The following is a 20268-nucleotide window of genomic DNA, read 5'->3' as shown; positions in this document are numbered from 1 at the left end:
GGAGAAAAACAGACTCACTCTGTATTCTGAGAGATAAAAGGCAGATTGGATCACATTCCGGTTTTGAGCATTGAACATTTGATTGGAATCTAACACATATATATATAAAAAACATAACACATGTTTTTTGCATCATGTCTTGCTCCTTGGTTCTCTCACCAACACGTTGACAGCTGGATACATGTGATCATAGTTCTGTTTCATAGATGATAGACTTGTTGTTCATTACAGAAGGAAAACGTGAGTTTGTCCAATGAAGATACAGCTGTCTTTGTAAAACACCAGGGTGGAGGATAAAAAAAGTGAGGCCATGGTGTTTTTAGAACACTTTATTTTGTCCACTTTTCTAGGTCAAACAAAATTAGGTGGTCACATGTTAAAAAGACAATCCCTCAAAGCTATCTTTGTTTCCCACCAAAAGTAGTTAAACTTCAACACACGCTCTCCATCTGTTACCAGAGGGCTATTTGGTAGGTCTCCTTCAATGTGAGACTTCTTCTTGTCTCTCGTCTCTCTGAAACAGCACATACGCACGCTGTTTCAAAAGTGAATAAAACAGTTCCCCTGCTGGTGTTGAGACAGAATGCATTTCCCTGGGCCAGATCCAAACTTGTGGTATGGAACCAGTGATTGCTCCTCTGTCTCGTTGCTGTACTAATCCAGAACAGGTGCGGGAACAAGGTCATGTAAAAATGTCAGAGGAAAATGTTCCTACTATATTGACATAGAGACTGATCACTATGTTATAAACCAAAGATCCCCCACATGGGAACAGTCTGGTAAGTACGTCCACATCTTGATATGTTTCACAGATGCTTTGTCTGTATTGGTGAATGAAAGTGCTGGAAAAAACGTTGGTTTTGAACACCACTCATCAACAGTTTACCAGGAGAGAGAGAGACAGAGAGAGAGAGAGAGAGAGAGAGAGAGAGAGACAGAGAGACAGAGAGAGACAGAGAGAGAGAGAGAGAGAGACAGAGAGAGAGAGAGAGAAGGGGGGAAAGCCCAAGGAGAACTTCAACAGAACATAATGAATGAGGCAACTTAGAACGGATGTGGAAATGTAGCTGACTGTTTGAAACGTGTTTTCAGTGTTGCCAGCCAATGAAACTCACCTGTCTGTAAACGCGTGCTTCAGATGAAATATAACATGAAAGCGTTTCCTGGACAACTGTGAGCTGTTGTCCTCTCGTCTCGTCACCAGGGTAACATTTTCCCCAGCAAGCAGGACGCAGACGAGGTGTGTTACTGAACCACTTTTGTTTCTCCAGCTTGTTTCATGAAGTGCCAAGTGTACATCTGGCTTGTTGGGTTCCTGCATTATTATTATCATTATCCTGCATTATCATTATCATTATCATTATCCTGCATTATCATTCAGCGTCATTCAGCCCGTGTGTGTGTTTGTGTGTGTGTCTCTGTATGGAGAAGATTTGAAGGGTTTCAAGTGTTTGAGATGCAGTGTAAGAGACATCTCCATCATAGACAACCATGACTGTGAGATTCACAGAAGAAGAAAAACTGCTTAGTTCATCACCAGAATTCTGGTGCTTTTCTATATATATATATATAACAAAAAAAATTAAAATATTTTGTGGAGAGACGTTTGATGAAGAGCATGTCATTTCAGTCGACCACTGGATGTTTAGGGACTTTGCGTTGCTTCAGTTCTACTCAGCAAAGTAGAACTAAGTTCACAGACACTGCAAAGGGGAGACTAGTGCTGTAGCTAGACCTGGGACATCCCCAGGCTAGTGAGGGAAGCTGCACCATGGTTGAGAGTGTGTGATGTGTGCGACCCACAGTCGGAGTAAACACAGGTCTGAACCGGTCTGAACCGGTCTGAACCGGCCCGCCGTGTGGCCCTAGCTCAGCACACCAGTGATGGATGGTTGCCTGGTAACCTGCAGTGACCTTGTGACCCCTGGTCAGTCCCACACTGTTAGTCACTGTTTGGGATGTCTGGTTGACTGACAGATCTGTAGACCTGAGGAGGAATACGAGAGTGAAGAGAAAGCCTGGTCTCGTAAGTCATACTGTGATGTGACTGGAAGCCTTGTCTGTGATTTAGCACGTTGAGCTTATGACTGGAACCGAGGCTGGTTCCGACAGGAAGTTTTATGATTCAAGTGGAAAACATCAGTCTGGCACGGGACTTTGTCAGAATCACCCGACTGTTACGAAGCACCAAATGAGAGCCGTAAACGTGGAATGTGTGAGAATCCCGAGGAAGGGGGTTCTGATCCAGACTTTATGAGTCTGAAGCTGGGCTGAGAAGCCGTCTGTGTGGCCTGCTGTACACATTTTAGAACCAGTAAATATGAAACCATGCGGTTCGTCCATCTCCAACGCTATTTCAACTACAAACGTCGAGCTGAGGAGATCTATACACCTGGTCTCAATCTTTACACTGTACTTTGTGACGTATAGCATACCATTACTACTCTTCATACCATTGCTATTTAGGATTTTTACTCTACCCTGAAAACGCTACAGGGTTAGAATGAGCTAGATAACCCAGTGCAGCTGTCCTAGGCACTTAAACGCATTTGACAATAGATACTCTCTCTGTACCATGCCACTTAAAGTTCAGGGTTACATTGGTATGTTGTATGGAAAAGTCAGAAGGGCTTCCAAAACTGTTCCTCATGGGCTCCAGACACATATTTAACGACACTGACTCGCGTGTGTGTCACTGGAAAAGAATCCAGGAAAAGATGGTGATTAGGTAAAGCTTTCATCATGTGCCACGTGTCTGGGATCACGCTTACAGGCCGGAACAGCAAACAGAGGCAGGAACCGCGCTGATGCACCGCTTGAACACAAATACTGACCTAACAGAATGAGGTCACGAAGAGACAAATGACCTAGGCCCGTTTATCTTGATTCATCATCAAGAACTGAGGAGAGCTTCTCGAAGTACAGAGTCTGTTTGTGTCATGACCAAATGACATTAAAAGGGAACTGTAATGAATGGTTCCTCTTCCATCCAGCTCATACAGTGCTGCCACACACTCGCCAAATACTTAACAAGTTACTCCTTATGTTAACCAGTGACCCCTGCATGTCAGTTATTCTAACACGCTCATACAACATGTTTATGTGACAGCTAGCTTTATGGCAGCGTCAATAAATACCTGCTCTATTTTTCGCACCGTCGACAAACGTCTCGTTTTCGCAACGGACAAATTCTTAATTGGCTCCAACGAGGGGTGGAAAAGAATCGTTTCTGACCCAGATCTGGCTGAGGCGGTCGGGGAGTGCTCCCGAGCCAGGTGTGACAGGGAAGAACGTGAGCACAGGCCCGTTTACCTCACGCCTCGCCCCGCGCGACCCAGGAGAACAAGGTGGGTTCTGTTGCCACGTGTTTGGGTTCAGGTCTGCTGGCTTTAAGGGCCGACGTCCCAGGGACACCAGCGCAGTGGGGGCCCCCCTGCCCAGGCTCATCCTTCCCTCACGCCACCCGGGTTTGTGGAACTGCACTGTAGAAGGGGCACCTACTGGAGTAGAGTATGTGCTTTGTATAACCGTGGTGTAGTATGTGCTTAGTGCTATGCTTTGCATAGCATACTTCAGTGTATAGTGTGGTATCGAAGTACACCGTCCAGGTCACATGATCGGGAGCCCGGGTCAGGAGTGGATGGTCTCTGTCTAAGCAGAGCATCTGTATTTGTGTGTCCCTGTCAGCGAGTTTGGGTCTGTCTGTGCTTACATAACCCCTCCCCCCCCCCCCCCCCCCAGTGTCCAGATGTCCCTGAGACACCAGTGACTGATGAGGCTGTCGTCCACCGTAAGACGCACAGCAACTCTGGATGTTTGAGGAGTCTGTGGAACCTCCTCGCTCTGCAGGGGGTCCAGTGATGTCACTCGGCCCTTCAGGACCGTGAACACAGTCAGGTCAGGGTCAGGTCACAGTCAGGTAGGTGGACTGGGACCACCTTGACCTCGCTTTGAAAGCTACCGCTGTTTGGCTTGGACCATTAAAGCTCAAACAAACTGTCTGTGCTTCGCTGGACTCCTTGCTGTTCGGTAGCTGTGTGGCTGGTAGGCCTCGGTCATCTAGATGAGGAAAACAGTCTTCAACTTTAGTCTTCCTTGGAGGAAGTAATACTTGACCTTGTAGCGTGGTCTCTTAACGACATTCTCACATTGTAGGTTAGTCTCTGTTCATGAGGAGAGATCTGCATTATGCCCTGGAAACACATGCTCACTTCTCCACAGGCATTTTCCATCAACGAAATCTGTGATTCAGCCGGAGAACACGCTGGAATGATTCCAAATGTTTACAAGCTCTCAGAGTGAATGCTCTCTTATCCCTTGATGCATTCTATTGTCATTTCTTCTGCGTCTGATCCAGGTCCAACCAATCACGTCACTGCTTTGGATGGAGTGGTTTCCACTTCCTGTTCAGGCCCCGCCCCTCTGAGTTCCCACTCATCCCAGCAAGACAAAACCCCCACTATACAGCAGGCCAGTGGGCTGGAAAAAGACTAGGGGAGGAGGGGGGGCAGGTTGGTGTCTGTGGTTGGAAGGATCTGCTGACTGGAGGCCGTCTCCTGCTTACTCTGCTCTGTGGGTCTGAGAGGAACCCTGTGGTTCAGTGAGGAACCCTCCACTGTTGATGTTTCCCATGTTTTGGACCTTCAGTGCCAGGATCAGAGACCAGGGGAGAGACCAGGGAGACACCAGGGGAGACACCAGGGGAGAGACCAGGGGAGAGACCAGGGGAGACACCAGGGGAGAGACCAGGGGAGAGACCAGGGGAGAGACCAGGGGAGAGACCAGGGGAGACACCAGCGATACCTCAGAGATGGACTTTCTGTTTTCCCGCTGCGTATGAGATGATGCGATGAAAGCGGGGCGTTCCCGGATTCAGACACAGACTGGTACATTATGTCCACCACACGTTTCACCTGATGATTTCTCGAGGTTTTGATTTTGAGTTACAAATCCTCTCTTCTCATCAGGGCTTGGTTCGCCTTGGCTTCACCTGCGAGAAAGGAAGCCCCCCTTGTCTCTTTTTTTTTTACAGTCCAAGGAGAATCTGAGCTATCAGCTTCAGTACTCTGTTTCTGCTGATGATATGGACTGCTTGTATGGTATCCCAGGAGAAGCTGAAGCAAAATCTGAAATTTACAGTTTCACATTTTAAATTCAGCAAGTGGTTGAAGTGTTTAATTTCCTCCAAGTGGCTGGGTTCCGAGCAATAATTATTTCCTCTAAACGTCTTTTGACAGATGAAGCTATAAAAGTCACATGTCATAGTCGGGGACTTGACTTTAGGATGTAAAATCCTCGCAGAGAGCTCAAACGCTGCATTCATCCTGCACCCAGTATTCTAATGACACGTTTCACTGGGTTCCCCTTGCCTAACTGGCAGCTCGATTCACTCTGGAACAATGAGGCATCTGTTGATTGAATGCACAAATAGGTGGACTACTTCATAACATAAGCTGGAGCTCTGAAGCCAGCCACCAAGCCTGCTTTTCCAGGCAGGATGTCCTTAAACCTCTGGAGATATTTAAGCTGCAATTACCAAAGCATCCATTTGAAAGCATTGCTGTTGAACACATGGCCAGTGTGCTCCTTGAGTTACACACACGAACAGAACCCACAAGTTTTGTGCAACGAGCAAAGCTTTATTAAAGTTGAGCCGAATCGTTTAACAATACCCTACTCCGCTATTATTTCGTATGACGTTTCGTGGTTTTATCAAGCATTAAAATACAAATATGCATTCAGTCCTCCAGTAAATTGCTCTCCACATGCCATGTCTCCCATTAATGTCTTCACCACTTGAAAAGCTCCAGCTACCTAATGACCATCAGTTAGAACTTGAATGCATTAGAAGCCAATGTTTAGCTTTGACGAATGTGTCATCTCTTTCCGTTGGCTTTGGCAATGCCTCTTACAGTGAGCGTCTGAGCTCCAGACAGACTGACTGGCCCTCGACTGAGTGTTATTCCAGCAACTGTCTGTCTGTCTGTCTGTCTGTTCTCTCTCTCTCAACCAACATCCGCCCCCACCCCAACCCAATCTCTCTTTGCTCCAGGCACCCTGGTTCATATCCATGTGGCAGAGGCCTGTTTGTCTCACCAGCTCAGAATAGATGAGCTTAAAATACGACATCGTTCTCCACAAGACCTTTTATTCATGATAGCGGGAGTCTAACAATGCTGTCCGTGTAGACTTACACAGTATGTTACTGTGTGTGTTGAGCTATTGGTGGTGGTTCCTGGAAAACATGCCTCACCTATTGTGCTCTCAGATGAGAGGGCCTCCTGTGCTGTTAAAGCTGTTTCTCAACAGCCAGCCCCAGTCACACCTGTCCGGGGAACACCTGGTGTTATTCACCACGGAGGGCTGTGTCACAGAACCACTGTACCTCAGAGCCCCAAATTAGCTGGGTTTCTACAAAAAGACGCTTTCTGCCATGACTGTAAAGAGAAAGGGACAAACAGCGGGGTCAGATGGCTTAGCGGTTAGGGAGGCTATTAATCAGAAGGTTGTTGGTTCAATTACCAGCCATGCCAGATGACGTTGTGTCCTTGGGCAAGGCACTTCACCCTACTTGCCTCAGGGAGAATGTCCCTGTACTTACTGTAAGTCGCTCTGGATAAGAGCGTCTGCTAAATGACAATGTAAATGTAAAATGTAAACACTGACTCATCTTCTAGGAGGAGCACTGGTCAGATTCCTGATTGATAGCAGGGAAAAAGAGAGGTTGTTTGTTATATTTGTGGCCACATGCACATGCACATACACATGCACCCCGTATCTCATCCACCTTGCCATGGTAGAGTGTGCGTGGTCTATTTGAGTTGTAGAAGTCCGAATGGGAGAGGCTAAATATAAGCATGTATTACATTTCAAGCTGCGTAAACCATGGAGTCTGTAAATGTCCGTGGCTGGGCTGGTCAGTGCAGTCAGGCAGGAGGTGCCAAGGAGCGCACACTCCAGGCGTGCCCCGCTGTCTGTTGGAAAGGAACGTGATGGATGTTAGCCCCCACCACTACCCACACTGGGTCAGCTCTACTGGAGGCTGGTCTCTACTGGAGGCTGGTCTCTACTGGAGGCTGGTCTCTACTGGAGGTTGGCCTCTACTGGAGGTTGGCCTCTACTGGAGGCTGGCCTCTACTGGAGGCTGGACTCTACTGGATGGTGGCCACCAAACTCTCTCTTTTTCAGGAAGCCCAACTCCAATCCACGTTTCTAGACACTCATAAACTTTCAGATGTGTCCTAAATTGAGCCAAACATAATAATATATTTAGGAATAGTGACTTACTAAGTTACTGTTGGCCAAGACCTTTCTGGTAAAGTATGCTAGTATGTGTTTTTTACACATTGTTGTTAAAATATAAAAATGGATGGCTGACTTGTCGGATTTGATTTACTCAAACCTTCTGCCGGTATATAAAGGGGTTTCACACCTAAGTGTCAGCTTGTGGAACTGGTATGAAATGTGTCAGTAATTCTTATTTGTCTTTTCACTTTCTTTTGGCCTTCACGTCCCCTAGTACTTTAATACCCTTCTCTGCGGGGTGCCAAGCCCTGCAGGTCCAGGTCACTTCAGACCGTGAGGCCTCTCGCCAGGAGAATGTAGAGGCCAGGACAGAGACCAGGCCACCCTGGCCTGCTCCTACCCTCACACACGCCACTATTTCAGGGAGGAGGTTTGGGTTTCAGTCAAGGTCCCTGCGCTGGGCCTCCCAAGGTCGTGACCTTTCACCTCATTACACATGTTACACATCCGACAGAAGTATATATTAGTATATCCACGTTTAAGATGGTCACATTAACCTCGGCCGTCATTGTGTTGTAGAAAGAAAGAGGCTGATAAACCATGTTTTACTGCCTTGTTGATAAGGATGAAAGTGAACATGATTTAAGTATTCGTAAAAGTCAGTAGTTCAAGACCCAAGTCATGATGACTGCCTTGTCTGCCTGGTTTGTAAATCAGCTCCGTCTAAACAGTCATCAATGTGACTCCTCTCCTACATACACAGAAACAGCTGTGGTGACCAGGGACTATGAACAAGCCTGAAAGTTTGGTTTGAGATATCTGTTTACGAGTGCCTGATTAGAGACAGCGACTAGCATGGCATCTGTTTCAACGTTGGGGAGGAGCGAGGAAAGGAAGGCCAGCTGACCCCCCCCCCCCCACCTCTTCCGCATCTTCACCCTGATAGTTATTTTTTAGAATACCATAAAACATGGCCCTGTTTCCCCTGTTATATGGTTGGTGCCATGTGTCAAGGACTGTTCTGTTCTTTTCACTTTACAGACCAGGGTGAAGCTGATGGCACCCTTGGTCCGGGCGTGAGAAAGCAGTCCTTGGTCCGGCATGTTCCCCCAGGGCAAACATGGGAGTTATAACCAGCGGAGGATTGACAATTACCTGTCCAACCAGCTCGTAAATCTCAGCCCTCTGATTGGTGGATGGGTGTGGGAGTGAAGGATGAACCTAGCAGACTAGAGGCTCCTAAAGCCCCTCAGGGCTTGTCAGAGTTTCCCTTGATTACCCCACCTGGCTGGAAGTGTGGCCATCTAAACGGCAGTGAAGGTGTCTTTTTTTGTCAGACTGACATGTAGTATTGGAGTAACTCTACATGGTTAGGTTAGCCTTGGGTACTAACCTGTACATCAGTTGTACCGAAATCTGTGACCTAGCTCACTAATTTGAAAGAAAACGGAGAAAACTGTGGGGGAAATAATCGTCTCCTTCTACCCATCAGCCCCTCCTGGTAAGAGTAGGACGTGGAGCGTTGAGGGGGAATGACAAGCAAGGTGGAAGGCATCCATGTGGTTAGTGCTGCGAGGATGAAGTCAGCGTCTGAACCACATGAGACATCCTCTACGTCTGGAATCAGGCATCTTTATGCTCTGCAATAACCACAGAGAGGAGCCCTTTGTAGAAAGACGGCTTATTCCTGATCCTCTGGACCCTGGATAGACACAGCTCCGTGGTGGGGGATGGGGGGGGTTAGGGTGAAGGTCTGAGCGAGGTGGGAGGTTTGGAACCAAGCCTTTCTCAGTGGTGGAACTATGATGTCATTGGCCTCATGTTCTAGAAGCAGGCAAGCTAGTGTTATACAGGACCGTAAAAGGTAGACGTTGACCTGAAACTCTGAAAGAAAGCTCTGTTTTCTTTTAACAGGTTGGTGTCGTGTGCTATCCAGAGCAACCCGAGGATTGAGATGTGAAGTGTTTGACCGTAGAGTTTCTGCAGAATGTTCCTCCCAGCTTAGTTTGTTTTCAACATGTTTAACTCTGGGGCAGAGAGATTTAATACAAATACTAGTTTCAAATAGCTGACATTCATTGGCTGTGATGTTTGAATTCATATGGACATGCATCCCTGGCATGTAATGGTGTGTTCACATGTATGTTTTTTTAAGTAACTTGTTCAATCTTGTTTTTCTCAGCTGCCATAGTAACACAGTGACATCACAGTCCTTTACTTCTCATGACAGCTAATCACCAGTCCAGAACACATACACACCTACTAATGTGTTAGCCACAGTAAACGAGGGAATTAATATGTCATCTGGAAATATACAGCATTCATAAATGTGTCTCCACAGTCGAGCAAAGATGACAAATGACTCCATAAAAAGTAACTTTTAAATGGTTTTGAAAGTATGTATCGAGCCGCTTTTCTACGTAGCGCTCGTCATTTTAAGATGCAGGAACAGTTGTGCAGTCTGACTACATGTGATTGAGCACTTGTTCCCCACGACCTAACATGTCTACTCTCCCGTCACACATCTTTGTGTTACTTCATCCACAGCAGCAACCCAGGTGGCCCACCAACATAAAACACTTAAAGTGTTTAAAATATATATTTTAATACAACACTCTCTTTGGGGAAGATCAGTGATGGGGAGTTTAACTCAAGCCTACAGTTTACATAGTACACACACCTATCCAGTGAGCTTCCAATCCTGGAGGTGGCTTTTTTCACTACATTCAGCATAACTTGGGCTTATCAATTACATTTGCTATGGTTTGATCATGCGGTTTACAAAAAATTCCCATAGGATTCCTGCCATGTTTAGGCATTTCGACGCGCCTTGTAGCGGCGCTAACCACAACCAGGACCATCGTGAATGTGTTGACAGCATTTCTCCCGTCTCTTTTGAGAGTTCACTGTAGCGACGTATCTTCAGTAGTAATGGACTCATAGGTTGTCGTGTTCATTAGAGAGTGGAGCTGGCAGAGGAGCCGTGCCCTGCTGTCTGGGCTATATAAAGCAGCAGGTATGAACAGGCCACGGGCCATCCGCTCAGCATGCACCGAACTCAAAACAAGTCCACTTCCACTAGCACTTCGTGTTTTATAGCGTGGAACAAACCCCCAAGACTGCCCTACAGATGGTAGAATGTGTTACGGGGAATATGTAAACGAACCAGGATTTAATTGAACTAATAGAAGTGTTTTTCCCCAGAATCTCGTGCCTATTTCCTAATGATTTCCATCTTATTAGATGCTTTGGTTTGCTTCAATGAGGCAAACGATGTTGCTTTTGCTACCATGCGGTTTTAGGACTATTACAACCCAAACTGCATACTCAGCATTGTCCTAATAGGCTTCACATGTCTATGGGGTTGTTAAATGACTGTTTAGCCTAGAATCAGGGAGGAAGGTAGGATCTTGTTACAGTCAACTTAAACTGAGGGGAACTTTTGCATTAAAGGTCTCGATTCAATCTGTGTTGTCTATTTATCTATGTACTGTATAACACACCGTTTGAAAAGTTGACGGTTAATAACGAAGAAAAAATTAAATGTTGTGATTTATTGTTTCTTGTGACAATTTTGTGCATTCTAACTCTGATTCCTGTTGTCAGACCAAGACAAGTTAGGAGGATTTATATCCCAGTTAATGAGCACCAACAGGAATTAGATCAAATTCATGTCTTTGACTAAAAGACTCAAGTACATTCAGAATAGCACCTAACAGCTTTTACACAATCAAAATTACTTAAAAAATAAGAATAGAAAATACACAGAGATCACTTATTTCCACAACACCTGTTACATCTTTCCACAATATAAATATGCTCGCCATTCTTATACTAGGGGGCCACAATAGGCTAGTTCATTGTTGATACGTCAACCAAACCTATTAAGGTTAATATTCTTTTCAAGAATATTTTTTTTTTTTTTTTTACAAAACTTTACAAAACGGTATCCCCCACAATTTAAGGTTAATTTCAAATCACAGGTAAGGGGGCCCATAATATCCTGTAAAATACAAAAGGTATTGCATGTCGGTAAAGGCTGCGTTTCCACACCGGCCACTTTGCACTGTACCTCCTCCATGCAGAGGAGGTGCCCTGGCAGGGGGAGGCAGGAGGAGGGGAGCCCCAGGGGAGGATGGGGGCCATCAGGGAGGGGGGCACCAGTGACCTTTGAGGGGCCTGATCAGTTTCATGTCCATCTCAGCGGGGGGGTTGGGTGGCTCAGTAGGGGTATCTGGAGATGGAGATGTAGATGATGAAGATGCTCTGGTAGGTGATGCGGCCCTGGGCTGAGAGGGTGGTGGCCTGCACCCTGAGCCGCACCAGGCCCGGCCTGTCCAGAGAACGCAGGGTGAAGAGGATGCCTCTGCCAGCCTCGTCCCTGATGCCAAACTGCTGCCCGCCCGCCGTGCCCGCCTCCCAGCTCTGCTCCAGGAGGGCGAAGGTGGTCCTCTCCTGCAGCACCCCGGACTCGGAGAAGGCTGACAGCCTCACCACGTTGTGATTGGCCGGGATGCTGAGGGGGAGGGTCAGCAGCTTGTATTGGAGGAGGAGGGGCGGAGCTCCGGAGGCACAGTTCAGAGAGCAGGGTCTGTAGCACGTCCTGGAGGGGGAGGGGGGAGGAGGGGGAGAGAGGGGCGAGGGAGAGATGGGAGAGGGGCGAGGGAGAGAGCGTAATAAGGGGGGTGGAGAGGAGAGACAGGGAGAGCAAGAGAACGGGGAGAGACAGGGAGGTGGAAAGTGAGACGGAGAAGCGACTACTCTGTGTCACATGATCGTCCGTAACAGAGCGGGCTGTGGGTTGATGTGTGGACCCCAGACCCCTGTGGGTTGATGTGTGGACCCCAGACCCCTGTGGAGCCAGTGGGCAGCTTACCCCGGGCTGCCCCCTCTCTGGTAGGAGGCTGGGCAGGGTGTGTCCAGGCACTGGTACCCTCCAAGCGTGTTGAAGCACATCTGGCCGGCCCCACACTGGACACCTTGCACGGCGCACTCGTCTATGTCTGGAAGCAACGAGAGACAAGAGATCCACGTCTGCTCTCAGAACCGTGAACGTTGTTCTCCGTCTGTCGTGACGATGAGGTCAAAGATCAAAAGGCCTTACCTTTGCAGCTCCGTCGGTTGGGCCCAAGCTGGTAACCGTGGGGACAGAGACACAGGAAGCTTCCCACGGTGTTCTTGCACTCGTGTTGGCACGGCTTCCTCAGCGCACACTCATCCACATCTAGACTCACACCCAGGACCAGTGACATGCATCAGAAACATCAAGATCAAACATCACATACACATCAATAACACACAGGACACGCCTGTACACATGAAACCCATCCATCACATCTAGGAGGCTAATGTTGCTTAGATGTATTATTATCAATATCTATACATAACAAACATTATTATCACTAATATATAAGCACGTTTGAAATTGATGTGAATAATAAATATCTCATTCTCTCCAGCCTCTGACAGATCAATCTGCCTCCAGTCATCCTCAGGGCCCCCCGGCCCCCCGGCCCTCCTTTCTTTATCTCTGGCCACTGCCTGTCTCCCTCCCTCCTTCTATCTCTCCCTCCCTGCCTGTCTCCCTCCCTCCTTCTATCTCTCCCTCCCTCACTGCCTGTCTCCCTCCCTCCCTGCCTGTCTCCCTCCCTCCTTCTATCTCTCCCTCCCTCCCTGCCTGTCTCCCTCCCTCCTTCTATCTCTCCCTCCCTGCCTGTCTCCCTCCCTCCTTCTATCTCTACCTGCCTGTCTCCCTCCCTCCTTCTATCTCTCCCTCCCTCCCTGCCAGTCTCTTTCCTCCCCTCTCTCTGATTCACTCCCTGGCTGTCCCCCCTCGCTGTGTGTCAGAGAGGTAGTGTATAAAGTGTATGTGGTGCCAGACAGATGCACCCACCCACACACGTCCCGTCCTTGTTGCTGTACCCCACCGGGCAGCTCTGCCTGGTGATGCGTGACACGGCGTGGTGGCGTGACAGGACGGGCCGGCCCAGAGACGACACCAGCTGGGGGCGGATGCCGGTTCGAATCCGGGTGCCGTTGCTGAAGCTACGGCCCCTCTCCAGGCCGGCGCAGGATCGCCCGTCCCCCAGCAGCACCGTGCCCGGGGGGCAGAGGCACCGGAAGCTGCCCGGAACGTTCCAGCACTGGTGGGCACAGGGGCCGGGGGTTTGCTGGCACTCGTCGATGTCTGGGAGACAAACGGCAGACAGACGTGTCAGCGGAATGTTTTTGGGTGATGTCTGAAATGTGTCACTGTGTCTTCTATGGGCCAGACTGACCTCTGACCTCTAGAGTCCTTTAACTGACTACTGCTATGATGTGAGTTGCATAGTCATGCATGAGGCTTTTGACGGTATAAAATGCAGGCTGTTACTTGGCTCTTACCACTGAAATACTGCACACTACAATGATTATTTGCTGTACCTACCATATCCACTGTTTGTAAGTCGTATTGGATAAAAAGTGCTACATGAAATGTACATGTATGGTGTCTAATTCATTGTTTATCAGCAGCTTCATTGGGTGAACTTCCAGCAGGTCATGTGACAGGAAGTGAAAGATCGTTTTCTATATCTTACCCTGGCAGGGAAGCCCCACCCCCTGGGTCCGGTAACCACGGGGACACACACAGCCGTAGCCCCCCACTGTGTTCTGGCAGGTCTGGCTGTAGCGACACATGTGGCTCCCATCCGTACACTCGTCCACATCTGGATACACACACACACACACCACACACACACAGAACACACAGGGAACACACACACATACACACAGACCACATACATGGAACACACATGCACACAGAACAAACAAACACACACACACACATATAGACAGAACACACATACACAAAGAAAACACAGAACACCCACAGAAAGAAAACACACAGAACACACAAACAGAGAACACACACACACAGGGGTCAGAGGCAGGTGCCTGGGCTGAGGACCACAGAGCTGAGGAGGTATCAGAGCGTGACCAGGCTGAGTCATCTCACCCATGCAGGTCCCGTCCTCCGCTGCGGTCATCCCGCTGGGACAGCTGTCGAAGCACTGGTACCCTCCCTCTGTGTTGCGGCACTGCTGGTGGGCGGGGCACACGTTCCTGGTGCACTCGTTAACGTCTGGGGACAAACAGGAAGCAGAGCTGGACCTCAGACGGGCTCCAGGCGGCTGCACACCACGGTGGAGAGACTGAGAGGCAAGAGAGAGGCAGAGACTGACAGAGGCAGGAGAGGCGGAAAGACTGAGAGAGGCAGAGAGAACGAGAGAGGCAGGAGAGACTGAGAGGCAGAGAGACTGACAGAGGCAGGAGAGACTGAGAGAGGCAGAGACTGAGAGAGGCAGGAGAGACTGAGAGGCAGGAGAGGCAGAGAGACTGAGAGAGGCAGGAGAGACTGAGAGAGGCAGGAGAGGTAGAGAGACTGACAGAGAGGCCGACAGAGGCAGGAGAGGCAGAGAGACTGACCCAGACAGCGGTGTCCAGACAGCTGGTAACCAGGGTGACAGGAGCAGCGGTAAGACCCCAGGGTGTTGAGACACTGCTGCTGACACGGGGACAGAGAGGACTCCTGACACTCATCCACATCTGAAACACACACACACACATACACACACACATACACACACACATACACACACACACACATACACACATGTTTATTGTACACTTTCTTATACAGTCTGATCACTACAGTAGTGTCAATGCACAAGGGGCTTCTCTTTCATACATCTTGTAATGTTTCAGTGCACGACTGAGTGAACATTTGGAGCTCTACCTAAACAAGACAGCATTCTCAGAACCTCCACACAGAGACAGATCTTATACAGTGAAAGATGTTTTTTTTGATGACAGACCTTCGCAGCTTGTTCCGATGGCACTGGGTTTGAACCCTGGGCCGCACTTGGCCTGGCATCGGTAGGTGCCAACCGTGTTCACACACTGCTGGTTGTAGTGGCACATGTGGACTCCCTGGACACACTCATCAATATCTGCAGGTGGACCACAGAGGGTCAAGAGAACCAAGACTACACGTGCACACACTTCAAACATAGCTACTGTCCTTCCCACAACACCTGCGGTTAAATATGACGCATCAAACTAATTCATCTGAATGTATCTGTCCCTGTCAGACTGAATATAAATCGAGTTTTGGGGGGTTTTCCAGCCTGATAGTGGAGGTGTTCTCAGGAGGGGGGTGGAGCCTGACAGTGGAGGTGTTCTCAGGAGGAGGTGGAGCCTGACAGTGGAGGTGTTCTCAGGAGGAGGTGGAGCCTGACAGTGGAGGTGTTCTCAGGAGGAGGTGGAGCCTGACAGTGGAGGTGTTCTCAGGAGGAGGTGGAGCCTGACAGTGGAGGTGTTCTCAGGAGGAGGTGGAGCCTGACAGTGGAGGTGTTCTCAGGAGGAGGTGGAGGTTCCTCACCTTGGCAGGTGTTGGTCTCCTGGGAGATGGTGAAGCCTGAAGGACAGGCGCAGGAGAAGCCGCCCATGACGTTGTTGCAGGAGTGAGAACATGGAGACTGGAGCGCACACTCGTCCTCATCTGCACATCACAACAAGGTGGCTGAGCGGTTAGGGAATCGGGCTATTCATCAGAAGGTTGCCGGTTCGATTCCGGCTACTAAAATGACGTTGTGTCCTTGGGAAAGGCACTTCACCCTACTTGCCTCGGGGGAATGTCCCAGTACTTATTGTAAGTCGCTCTGGATAAGAGCGTCTACTAAATGACTAATAACACAGATCATCCAAAACTGTACTATTGTTATACCCCCCAAAAAATGTCCAAAACCTTTTTCTCACTAAATACACACACGGTCAATATACATCAGAATAAGAAGCGTAGGTCCCATACCAGCACAGTAAGAGGCCGTATCCAGAACGAAACCCTTCGGACAAGTCTCTCCATCGCCATCTACAGGTAGAAACAACCACGTTCAGTCAACAAGCATTCAGTCCTGCAAGTGCACTTCACTAACGTCAACTGGCTCGCGACTTCCAACCAGACCTGGTATGAGCAGCGAGGCGGTGATGTGGAAGTCCAGGCTGAGCGTGAACCTGCTGTAGGCCCCCGTCATGCTGGACACCTTGAGGAGCTGGAGGAGGGGCCCCGGGCGCTCCTCCCGGCCCCCAGGGGCCTCGTACACGATGGTGTGGTTACAGCGCAGGGTCAGGGGGCGGCCCCCTCTCTGGTGGCTCTGGGACGACCAGGAGTACAGCTGGCCGGGCCCAGTCTGCACGTAGGACTCGTCAAACTCCTGCAGCGAGAGGCGAGGGAGAGGAGCACAGAGGTATGGAGGTCAGAGGTCAGAGACAGGCCAAAAAGGTTAGAGATGTAGGTTGGACAGGTCATGAGGTTTGAGGTCACAGGTCAGAGGTGAGAGGTCAGTGTGGCCTGTAGAACAGTAACACACCTGCAGACTGAGGTGGGAGGCAGACAGAGTGGGTGGGACGTAGCCGTTGATGACGATGTCAATCAGGAGAGCTCCCTCGGAATCCACACCTCTGGCTACATGTGTTAAACGTAGAGTCTCCCCTGGTGAACACACACACACACAGTTCCAGTTTCACGTCACGTCAGGAAGACACTTCAGCAGCAGCATGTACAGAAGCAGCTCGTTCCTCTCAGGAGGCAGAGGGTGACGGCGTGCTCCTCGTCGAGCCGTGTGTCTCACCCGTCTCAAACTCCAGCTGGGACTCCTGTCTGAACAGGCCCTGTGTCAGAGCGTAGCCGTTCCTGGTGGCTCCTGTCTGCAGCACCGTGCTCCAGTAGACGGGAGCAAACACCGACACCAGCACCCGCAGCAGAGGACCTGCAACCCAGCAGCACCAACAACACAAGCTTGAGAAGGGTCCGGAAACCTCCGCCAGTTGAAGCTAGTCGTGTTCACCTCGGACACGTTCCCGTCCAGCCCTCCTCCTCCCCTACTATGAACCGTTCTGCGGTTCTTGTGTTCTTCCTCACCCAAGCTGGGAGGAATGTTGTCCAGGTGGGCCTGGAAGGAGCTGGTTCCCTCCTCCAGGTTGTTGGTGATGTTAGCTTCCAGGAAGGAGACCCCAAACTCTCTCTCGTTCACCATGCCGATGAGACTGCCCCTGGCCCTACGGGGCACCTCCCCTGGACACACACAGACCCAACACAGAGACACGGGTCAGAGAAGGGATCGCATCGTGATCGACAAAACAGTATTATTCCATAGCTCCACAGCTGTACCTGGACAGAGACCAGACTGGCACTTCCTGGAGTCCATACTTGGACCGTCACATGACCGCCCCCCATTGGCTGGCTCAGGGTTGTTGCATAGCCTGATTCGCTCCTGGATCCCTCGTCCACAGGTGCTGCTGCATGGACCCCACTCCTCCCAGCTGGAGTAACCTCCGTTTACTGACACGGAGAAAGGGAGAGAGGGAGGGAGGGAGGAGGGGAAGGAGAGAGAGACAGAGGGCAGGACAGGGAGAGGTGAGAGAGATAGGGACAGATAGAGATGAAAGGGAGAAGGAGAGGGAGAGAGGGTGTGAGAGAGCAGCCATTGTTCCGAGGGGTCCTTTTCCACATGTACTCGAATGCGTCCCGTGTTGGATAAGCGTGATCTCATGTGGTGACACTCACTCTGCACCCTGAGGGTGATGGTCCTCTCGGCCACTCCTGCCTCGCTCTCAGCCACACAATTGTACTCTCCTGCATCTCCACTCTGACAGGCAGGCAGAGAGGTCACGGTCAGGAGAGGGCATCACAGGAAAGAACCCCCACACAGACACAACGCTTAACAGAAACAGGGTCAGGCTGATGCTGGAATTTGACATTGCTAAAAGTGAATGTTTTCCCAGGGAGAGGGTTAGTGAAAAACATTGACATGTTACTCATTTAGCAGCTGCTTTCATCCAAAGCCATGTACAAACAGCAGACCTATTTCAATTATCTTGTAAAGAGAACCCATCCGCCCTTGCCCAGACAGAGGAAGTATCACATTAGAGCACTCTGGGAAGCAGAGTTGTTTTGTCTGGACTCTCAGCTGCAGGGTGAAGCTTCTTTTAGAGAGGAAACACGGTTAGAGGAAGCCTCTCTACATGAAACAGCCTCCCCCCTGCTCCTCCTCTCCAGATAATGCTGTTAGCTCCCGGGACGGAAGCCCCGCTAATCTGAGTTCAGACTGGGACAGGACGGCACAGTTACACTACACCCTGTGGGACTGAGGCTGCAGATGGACGATTACTGACTCAGAACAATCCTCTTATTTACATTTAGTCGTTTAGCAGACGCTCTTATCCAGAGCGACTTACAGTAAGTACAGGGACGTTCCCCCCCAAGGCAAGTAGGGTGAAGTGCCTTGCCCAGGGACGCAACATCATTTTTGCATGGCCGGGAATTGAACTGGCAACCTTCTGATTAATAGCCCGATTCCCTAACCGCTCAGCCATCTGACCCCCCCCCCCTCTTATCCTCCCACCACCAGCCAGCTCCACTAAAGTCTGTTCTTGGTTAATTTTTTTTTTCTCCTTTTTTCTCTATCAACCCTCATCAATGATCAATTCTCAGGAGAAGGGAGGGTGGATGGAGGATTGTGTGTGAGGCTCCAGGCTTAACCGAGGCGCTGTAGATGATCAGAGAGCCGTTCTGCAGGGTCTGGAGCCGGAGCGAGCGCAGCAGGGGCCTGCCGTCCCGGAGCCAGCGCAGGGAGGGGATGGGGCTTCCCTGGGCGGGGCAGTCCAGCAGGGCAGCTCCTCCCTGGGCCACGGTCTGGGTGGTGTGGGCTTCTCCCTTCAGCACGGGGGGCTCTGGAGACACACACACACACAGATCACACACGGATCACACACGTATCACACGCGGATAACATTCAAAGCAGCACACAATTGTGACTGATCGGTAGAAACAGGCTATTGTGACTGGTGGTTGGAAAGTGTCTGTTGTGATGTGGCATGTTTTAACCTCTGACGCGGACGAACGCGAGAGCCCGGATGGAACCCACGCGGTTCTCGGCCACACAGACGTAAGTTCCTGCCTGGCTCAGGGTCACGTTCTCTATGAGCAGAGCGCTGCGGCCAGCTTCGTCCACACTGGCTCCTGTTGCACCAGGAAACACCCAGGAAACACCACAATTACACCAGGAAATACCCAGGAAACACCACAATTACACCGGGAAACACCACAAAAACACTCAGAAACACCACAATTACACCAGGAAACACCACAATTACACCCAGAAAAACCACAATTACACCGGAAACACATCAATTACACACAGAAACACCACAATTACACACAGAAACACCACAATTACACACAGAAAACACCACAATTACACACAGAAACACCACAAGTACACTCGGAAACACCCCAATTACACTCAGAAACACCACAATTACACCAGGAAACCACAATTACACACAGAAACACCCCAATTACTCACAGAAACATCACAATTACACCAAGAATCTCGTTTGTCCTCAATGCTGACCGTGCCATACCTGAGTAAGGGCTGTTATTGGCTGTCCAGGAGATGACTGGAGTGGGCGTGCCCTGGGCGTGGCAGGACAAGGCCAGACTCTGACCTTTGTTCAGGGTCACATCCCCAGGAAGCTCTTTGAACACGGGCCTCATGTTCACAGACAGGTGTGTGTCCTGTCTGGCCGTGCCGGCCGTGTTGGTGGCCACACAGGTGAACACACCTGCGTCCCGGACCTGCAAGAACACAACCATCACAACCTCCACAGACCAAACTACAGTATACTGTAACACTAATAACAACCTGCACAGACATATGGACAGTGTAATATGCAGTCGACCGCAGAGTGGACGAGAAGTGCTTTGTGTCTGACCTCGGCCCGTTCGATGATGAGCTCTCCGGAGCGCAGGACCGTGTATTTGCCGGGCAGCTTTGGCACGGCAGTGCCGTCCTTCTCCCAGGACACCCGGGGCTCGGGGGACCCCTGAGCAGCGCACGGCAACAGTGCCTGGAAACCCTGTATGACTGACAGCTCCTGCTGACCAATGGGAATCATGGGCGGGACTGAAAGACAAGTTCA

The 20268-nt window shown here is 49.9% G+C and overlaps 1 protein-coding gene across 1 annotated transcript in view; it reads right to left on the bottom strand.

Annotated features, from left to right (window-relative positions):
• Nucleotides 1-11144: 11144 nt before the first annotated feature.
• Nucleotides 11145-20268, bottom strand: part of hmcn2 (hemicentin 2) — a 44317-nt gene continuing 35193 nt past the window's right edge. Inside the window, exons 62-81 of the mRNA XM_047013919.1 lie at nucleotides 20062-20252; nucleotides 19711-19924; nucleotides 19172-19306; nucleotides 18827-19017; nucleotides 17852-17933; nucleotides 17456-17626; nucleotides 17207-17359; nucleotides 16917-17054; nucleotides 16656-16777; nucleotides 16250-16499; nucleotides 16097-16156; nucleotides 15668-15787; nucleotides 15102-15236; nucleotides 14713-14832; nucleotides 14243-14368; nucleotides 13824-13952; nucleotides 13139-13432; nucleotides 12350-12469; nucleotides 12122-12248; nucleotides 11145-11848 (exon numbers count right to left, since the gene is read on the bottom strand). Coding sequence (XP_046869875.1) covers nucleotides 11467-11848; nucleotides 12122-12248; nucleotides 12350-12469; nucleotides 13139-13432; nucleotides 13824-13952; nucleotides 14243-14368; nucleotides 14713-14832; nucleotides 15102-15236; nucleotides 15668-15787; nucleotides 16097-16156; nucleotides 16250-16499; nucleotides 16656-16777; nucleotides 16917-17054; nucleotides 17207-17359; nucleotides 17456-17626; nucleotides 17852-17933; nucleotides 18827-19017; nucleotides 19172-19306; nucleotides 19711-19924; nucleotides 20062-20252 — 3260 coding nt within the window. The 3' untranslated portion in view covers nucleotides 11145-11466. The remainder of the gene's footprint in view (nucleotides 11849-12121; nucleotides 12249-12349; nucleotides 12470-13138; nucleotides 13433-13823; nucleotides 13953-14242; nucleotides 14369-14712; nucleotides 14833-15101; nucleotides 15237-15667; nucleotides 15788-16096; nucleotides 16157-16249; nucleotides 16500-16655; nucleotides 16778-16916; nucleotides 17055-17206; nucleotides 17360-17455; nucleotides 17627-17851; nucleotides 17934-18826; nucleotides 19018-19171; nucleotides 19307-19710; nucleotides 19925-20061; nucleotides 20253-20268) is intronic.

The sequence above is a fragment of the Hypomesus transpacificus genome, unplaced genomic scaffold (genome assembly GCF_021917145.1).
Source record: "Hypomesus transpacificus isolate Combined female unplaced genomic scaffold, fHypTra1 scaffold_208, whole genome shotgun sequence".
NCBI classification, from domain to species: Eukaryota; Metazoa; Chordata; class Actinopteri; order Osmeriformes; family Osmeridae; genus Hypomesus; species Hypomesus transpacificus.
This window is presented reverse-complemented; position numbering and strand designations above follow the sequence as displayed.